This window comes from Sinocyclocheilus grahami, unplaced genomic scaffold, assembly GCF_001515645.1.
Source record: "Sinocyclocheilus grahami isolate Dianchi unplaced genomic scaffold, SAMN03320097.WGS_v1.1 scaffold258.1, whole genome shotgun sequence".
In the NCBI taxonomy this organism is placed as follows: domain Eukaryota; kingdom Metazoa; phylum Chordata; class Actinopteri; order Cypriniformes; family Cyprinidae; genus Sinocyclocheilus; species Sinocyclocheilus grahami.
Window position 1 is genome coordinate 144,372 of NW_015505437.1, and position 8,075 is coordinate 152,446.

General features: G+C 37.4%; 1 protein-coding gene across 1 annotated transcript in view; it reads right to left on the bottom strand.

Annotated features, from left to right (window-relative positions):
• Nucleotides 1–512, bottom strand: part of LOC107598938 (E3 ubiquitin-protein ligase HACE1-like) — a 33,760-nt gene extending 33,248 nt beyond the window's left edge. Inside the window, 1 exon segment of the mRNA XM_016290381.1 lies at nt 234–512. Coding sequence (XP_016145867.1) covers nt 234–324 — 91 coding nt within the window. The 5' untranslated portion in view covers nt 325–512.
• Between the last annotated feature and the right edge of the window lie 7,563 nt (nt 513–8,075).

Below are 8,075 nucleotides of genomic sequence, written 5' to 3' on the forward strand. Positions count from 1 at the left end.
TATATATATATATATTAGTGCTGTCAAACGATTAACCACGATTAAACGCATCCAAAATAAAAGTTTATGTTTACATATTATATATGTGTGCACTGTATATATTTATATTATGTATGTATAAAAAGGAATCCCTGCCGGAAGACGAGATTATTACAACGTATCAAGCATCGCATTGACAACTTCAGTAGTCCTCAAAAATAAGAATGTTTGTATTGTATCGCGTGACGTCTCACCTTCTGGGAGTTCCACAGTCCTCGCGCGACGCAGAGAACGCGTCAGTCGGTTCAGCTGTACATTCAAATGCTCCATCGCCCGTTCCATCATATGAGATGTCCAGCACAGAGTTCAGCTCATGGAACACGTATTCCCTCTCTCTCTCGATCTCTTCCATCTGCTGTTGGCTGATGCGCTGTGTTCACGACTCATTCCACGCCACAATATCCCTCCATCGCTCTCTGATTCATTTTGGGGAAATATTTCCTCATGGTGTCTTTCTTCCTGTTTTCATTGCAATGCAGTATGGGAAATGTAGTCTCGGGACAGATAAATTGGTGGTCATGACCTTTAAACTATTCAAAGCGTGTTTTAAGGTATTTCTTTCTAACCTAATTGTTATAAATTATTTCATATTTACAACTAAAATGTATTTAAATACTAACGGGGAAATGTTTTAATTAGCATATCCATTACAAAAATAAAATAATGATGCACATGTACGCTTCCATTATTCCCAGAGATTTTTTTTTTGACTACTTAAAGAAGATTATCTCAAAATATATTGCTTAACAATATTAGCTTGGTGTAGTAAAATAAGTAAATAGGCAAGGCAAGTTTATTTATATAGCACACTTCACACACAATGGCAATTGAAAGTGCTTTACATAAAAGCAAGTCAAATAATCATTAAAAATAATCGCAACAGTAAAATGATTGATTTAAAATGAATTTAAAACAGTTAAGAATAGAAAATGATTATATATAAAATACATTGCAATCAGTTCGGACGTAGCACAGTGCTCATTCAGTAAATGCACAGCTAAACAGATGAGTTTTGAGTCTAGATTTAAATGAGACTAATGTTTTAGCACATCTGATCTCTTCTGGAAGCTGATTCCGCTGCGGTAATAGCTAAATAAATGCGCATAATAGCTAAAAGCAGATTCCCCTTGTTTTGTGTGAACCCTTGGTATTTCTAACCGACTCGATCCTAATGATCTGAGTGGTCTGTTAGGTAGGGGCGTGTCTACGTGGTAGCCAGGGGTGGCACCGGCCCCCCCTGAAATTTAGCTGGCCACCCCAGGTGCCCCCCCTACCAGATGTCTTGCGATAGGCTTGTTTTTAGTACATTTCTAACTGCACCTGGTAGTGGCGGAGCTGCCGAGAAAGCATAACGTTACTGCTTTTAATTTTTTTTACAATTATTTTTATTTTTTTTACCACAACACCTCTTTATTGTTTTCCTTCTTCATCATTTGATTTTGTTATGGAATATGAACGGGCGTGTTTTCGTGTGAATCATCCAAATACAATTTGAGGTATTTTGTAGTAAATGGCCATATATGGATAAAGGTGGATGAACGTGTATGGCCTTTAGACAGGAATCCCTGCCGGAAGACGAGATTATTACAACGTATCAAGCATCGCATTGACAACTTCAGTAGTCCTCAAAAATAAGAATGTTTGTATTGTATCGCGTGACGTCTCACCTTCTGGGAGTTCCACAGTCCTCGCGCGACGCAGAGAACGCGTCAGTCGGTTCAGCTGTACATTCAAATGCTCCATCGCCCGTTCCATCATATGAGATGTCCAGCACAGAGTTCAGCTCATGGAACACGTATTCCCTCTCTCTCTCGATCTCTTCCATCTGCTGTTGGCTGATGCGCTGTGTTCACGACTCATTCCACGCCACAATATCCCTCCATCGCTCTCTGATTCATTTTGGGGAAATATTTCCTCATGGTGTCTTTCTTCCTGTTTTCATTGCAATGCAGTATGGGAAATGTAGTCTCGGGACAGATAAATTGGTGGTCATGACCTTTAAACTATTCAAAGCGTGTTTTAAGGTATTTCTTTCTAACCTAATTGTTATAAATTATTTCATATTTACAACTAAAATGTATTTAAATACTAACGGGGAAATGTTTTAATTAGCATATCCATTACAAAAATAAAATAATGATGCACATGTACGCTTCCATTATTCCCAGAGATTTTTTTTTTGACTACTTAAAGAAGATTATCTCAAAATATATTGCTTAACAATATTAGCTTGGTGTAGTAAAATAAGTAAATAGGCAAGGCAAGTTTATTTATATAGCACACTTCACACACAATGGTAATTGAAAGTGCTTTACATAAAAGCAAGTCAAATAATCATTAAAAATAATCGCAACAGTAAAATGATTGATTTAAAATGAATTTAAAACAGTTAAGAATAGAAAATGATTATATATAAAATACATTGCAATCAGTTCGGACGTAGCACAGTGCTCATTCAGTAAATGCACAGCTAAACAGATGAGTTTTGAGTCTAGATTTAAATGAGACTAATGTTTTAGCACATCTGATCTCTTCTGGAAGCTGATTCCGCTGCGGTAATAGCTAAATAAATGCAAAATCAATCCTAAATGTAACTGGAAGCCAGTGTAAGGACCTGAGGACAAGTGTAATATGCTCAGATTTTCTGGTTCTAGTCAGAAATAGGGTAATATGTAAAAGTAAAATTAGCTGAATGGTACTTTAAAATCAATCCTAAATGTAACTGGAAGCCAGTGTAAGGACCCGAGGACTGGTGTGATATGCTCAGATTCTAGTCAGAAATAGGGTAATATGTAAAAGTAAAATTAGTTGAATGTGTGTGTGTAGCTGGTATTTATCATGTTATGGGGACCAAATGTCCCCACAAGGATAGTAATACCAGTACATGTTGGCCTTGTGGGGATATTTTTTAGGTCCCCATGAGAAAACAAGCTTATAAATCATACAAAAGTTTTTTTTGAAAATCTAAAAATGCAGGAAGTTTCCTGCGATGGGTAGGTTTAGGTACAGGGTTGGTGTAGAGTGATAGAAAATACAGTTTGTACAGTATGAAAACCATTCCTCCTAGGGAATGTCCCCAAAAAACATGGAAACACAACGTATTTGTGTGTGTGTGTGTGTGTGAGAGAGAGAGAGAATACCAGTCTGGACAGTATAAAAGTTGCAAAGTCCTGGTCAGACCTGTATGCACATGCCGATGCAGGTGTCATAGACCCATATTTGATTTCAATTGTCATTCAGTGTGCTCTGATTTCAGAGTAACAGTTATTTAAAGACATTTCCTACCACAGGTGGAATCAGGGGTGTTGCTAGGTTGGGATAGATTAGGGGTTTAGCCCCGCCCCCATACATTTATACATACTGAGGCTCATGTGACCACATCGCTGATGCTTTATCTTTTAAATTAAAGTCATTTATTTGTTTTCATTACATGTGGATAAATGACCATGACATTCACAATTCTGCATACATTGTGAATGGAGAATCACTATTTTATTTTATTTTATTTATTTATTTTTTAATTTAATTTTATTTTATTTTATTTTATTTAATATGAAATAAAATTAAATAATTCTATTTAATTTTATTTTATTATTTTATTTTATTATTTTATTTTCACGGTATGGATACCGTGATTCTGAAGCCTACCTGGCAATAAAGAACTTTCTGATTCTAACAGCCACTTGTCGCCACCTGCTGACGTTAAGTTTTTATTTGAAGAGTCAAGTCAAAAAAGTGATTTACTGTATTATGATCACTATGGTAGACCAGTGGTTCCCAAACTTTTTGAAAGCATGGCCCCCCTTTGTAGTGTTTTTTTTTTTTTCACAGCACCCCAACCCAATTAAACTCAACTTACATGTGTACATACATATATGAAATTAAATCCAGATGAGCAAACAACAAATGAAGCATAAACAGAAGCATGGATTTATTATGAATGCATCAAAACAAACATAATATGAGGTGAAACAACCCAATTCTTAATTATACGTGTTCAAAGTGTTGAAAATGTTCAAAAACGTCAGTCATTTTCAAAAACCTTCCCAATTTTTTGTACACCGGCACAATTGGCATTTTTTCTCTGGTCCAGCACGATCAAAAAACGAAAAAAAAGCTCTATTGCGCTGGAACCCGCCCAATCTGGCAACACTGCACAATTCTTAGAATGCTCGTGAAAGCATAGTGTATATTATTACGTCACAAGTGGACCCCAACCCAATTAAACTCAACTTACATGTGTACATACATATATGAAATTAAATCCAGATGAGCAAACAACAAATGAAGCATAAACAGAAGCATGGATTTATTATGAATGCATCAAAACAAACATAATATGAGGTGAAACAACCCAATTCTTAATTATACGTGTTCAAAGTGTTGAAAATGTTCAAAAACGTCAGTCATTTTCAAAAACCTTCCCAATTTTTTGTACACCGGCACAATTGCCATTTTTTTCTCTGGTCCAGCACGATCAAAAAACGAAAAAAAAAGCTCAATTGCGCTGGAACCCGCCCAATCTGGCAACACTGCACAATTCTTAGAATGCTCGTGAAAGCATAGTGTATATTATTCCTACCGAGAATTCCGCTTGCTTTCAGGTGACTGAGAATCCGTCCAGTAGCGAAGACGATCAATCACCTGAGCAGATTCACAGTCTATCAACATACAGAACATATCATTTTCAGTCAGAGTCAGTGGAGCTCAATTCCAGCAGTTCAGTGTCTGCAGATGCTCAGCTGATGTTGAGTAACTCTACACAGACGTCTGGAACACTACTGACCCAAGAGACGCTGGACAGAACAGGCCAGCAGGTATCTTTCTTTTTTCTTTTCTTTTTCTTTTTTTTAGTTAAGCCAGTGTGGAAATTTATGTCAGTCTTTGTGAAATTTAAGTATGCCTTTAGCAAAAGTACTCACGGAAATATACTGTAAAAGCAGGGCTCAACATTCATTTTCATATTTATAACATATGATATGCATATGTTTTCCCGAATAGCAGTAGGATTGCAAATGTGACATCAATTTTATACGTTCAATAAGCAAGTAGTTAATATCACTTACTACATTTTAGACACCATTTGACCGATGAAAAATCTCTTCCAAACAATAATCACAGCAGAGCAGAATTTATTGATACAGTTTAAGAATTTGACATAAAAGATGACACATAGGCCTACATAGTGGTTAAGGGGGGAACCCCTGGAAATCAGTTTAAGTGGGGAAATATGCTTATTTAATAAGAGCTGTTGGAACACTGATGAGTATATTACTACAGAATAAATTACGGAGAAAGAAATAAAAATAAAAATAAACGTTTCTTCCAGACAAGTAACCTTTTTACCTGAACCGATTATTGAATGACCGATTATGACAATCAAATGTCAAGGCTTAATATTGAGCCCTACTGTACAATAATACAGCTGAATGTAATGTTTCCTCAATTGCATGATATTTGCAATAAAAGTCTATATTTATGTTTATTATGAACTTTTTTCAACCCACTTAGGACTTAAGTACATCTTTATACTGCATGTCATTTCGTCATTATTTCTGTCTTTGAAATATGGTAAAAATGCACTGACAGAATTTATGATCAACTAAAATGTTAATGTCAATTCTATTGAAACTTGTGTAGCATGTGTTTAAATATTTGGTAATTACAGATTTGTGATGAGGTTATAATTCAGTGCATTTAAGATATATTACCTTTTAATTTAATTTAAAATAGCAAACAGTAGTTAAAATTACATGTACATAAAATGTATATAAAATTCTGTGTACTTGTTTCTTCATGAGGGCTAACCTCAATATTTCACTTATGATCTCTGGTGATAATTTCAATTGTCTTCTATGCCACTTTCTAGAAAAGCTGACCAAAATGAGGAAGAAGAAAGGCATGTGTGCATTCTTCTGGCAAACGTGGAGGGCTGTAAAGCGTACAGCCCTGTATTGCTACAGGGGCAACAAAGTAGACCCAGAGCCATGGCTGATGGCTGATCCTCAGCCAGGTCCATCCGGCCTCGGTTTAGAGTTAACGACTGACCCTGGCCCATCTGGTCTCAAGTCTGAGTTAACAGCTGTCCCAAGTGTCGAGATGACACGTACCACCGATCCAGCTGATCCTGAGCCTTCCTCTGTCTCGGGTCCATCTAGTCTCCAGCTGACACCTGACAGTGATCCAACCAGTCCTGATCCATTACCTGGACCAGCTCCATCAAGCCTTGAGCCAATGGCTCCCCAAGATCTGGCTGATCCCCAGCTAGGTGCATGCAATCTTGAGTTGACACCTCATACCGATCTGGTTGATTCTCAGCTGGTGAATGTCTCACGTCAGTCCAATCTTGAGCTGACTCCTGATCCCAAGCCAGAACCTGTCCCAGGTCCGTCTGGCCTTCATTCGGAGTTATCATCACTTCCGGGTCCAGCTGTCGGTGAGTCTTTTGTGATTATTATCACTCTGTCCTATAGTTGTGTGTGTGTGTGTGTGTGTGTGTTTTGATTGTTTCTTTCAGTTTTCACTTATTTTTATTTTTCTCCAGCTGTTTCACATTTGTGACCCTGGACCACAAAACCAGTCTTAAAGGGGTGGTTGACTGTTTTTTTTCTAGGCTTGATTGTGTGTATGGGGTGCAGTCTAACATGTGTTAATGCTTAGTTTGTTAAAAAACGCATTATTTTTCACATAATTTACCTTTATTCCACACCTCTCTGTCCCTTCTCATCATTTCCTGCTTTTATGAAGCCCCTCCCTCAGAAATACACGATGGGCTCTGATTGGTTAGCTAGCCCAGTGTGTTGTGATTGGCTAAACCGCCTCTAGCGTGTGTCTAAACGTCCCGCCCCTCAACATAGCGGCATGTGCTCCGGTTGTATTGTAAACAATGACGTTGTCTATATTGCTTATCAGTTTGAGCCCGATTGAGAAGCAGAGGATATTAGCGAAGAGGATCGCACAGAACCTGTGCAAGCATGGTTTTAATGGTAGGCCTAACATTTTTGTTTGTTGTTGTCTCATACTTTTAGATACGCTGTTATTTGTAAATGCTACTGCTTCTGTTAGCTTCTGATTAAAGCTTTAATACAGTTCGCACGCTCGTCCATGTATAGCGATTCTCATAGCTATAGTATGTGAAAATAAGTGTATTCACTGAGCTGATGATCTGAATAAGAAAGAGAGAGAGAGAGAGATGCAGAGCGTGTGCAGAGCAGGGGACGTGAGGAACAGTATTAAGAACAGCTGCTTTAGAACATTCACAAACTTGTGAATCCATTAGAATCGTTAGAAGACAGAATCGCGATTCATATATGACTAGATTTTTACATGCACCTCTAGTTTTCTCTTCCTCTTCTCTAAAGCAGCGCAGCATGGCCTCGCCCCCTTTGCTGCGTGTTCCCGGAGGCAGGGTTTATGTAAAATTCTGGGTTCTTGACGTAACGGACCCGGGAAGTTACTCGTTGTAGTCCCTTACCAGTCGTTTTTGTAGGCATTAAACTGCCAGAATTTTAAAAGACGATATCTCCGTTTGCATTGAACTTTCAGCGCTGCAACTTTGCAGATATTGTTTATGCTCAAACAGCAACATTACACACTAACTAACGTTACAAAAGTGAAATCGCAATGAACCACCCCTTTAAGTCGCTGGGGTATATTTAGCCAAAAATACACTGTATGGGTCAAAATTATAGATTTTGCTTTTATGCCAAAAATCATTAGGATATTAAGTAAAGATCATGCTCCATGAAGATATTTTGTAAATTTCCTACTGTAAATATATCAAAACGTAATTTTTGATTAGTAATATGCATTGCTAAGGACAACTTTAAAGGCGATTTTCTCAATATTTAGATTTTTTTGCACCCTCAGATTCCAGATTTTCAAATAGTTGTATCTCGGCCAAATATTGTCCTATCCTAACAAACCATACATCAATGGAAAGCTTATTTATTCAGCCTCTGATGATGTATAAATCTGAATTTTGAAAAATGGACCCTTATGACTGGTTTTGTGGTCCAGGGACACATTTGTATTTA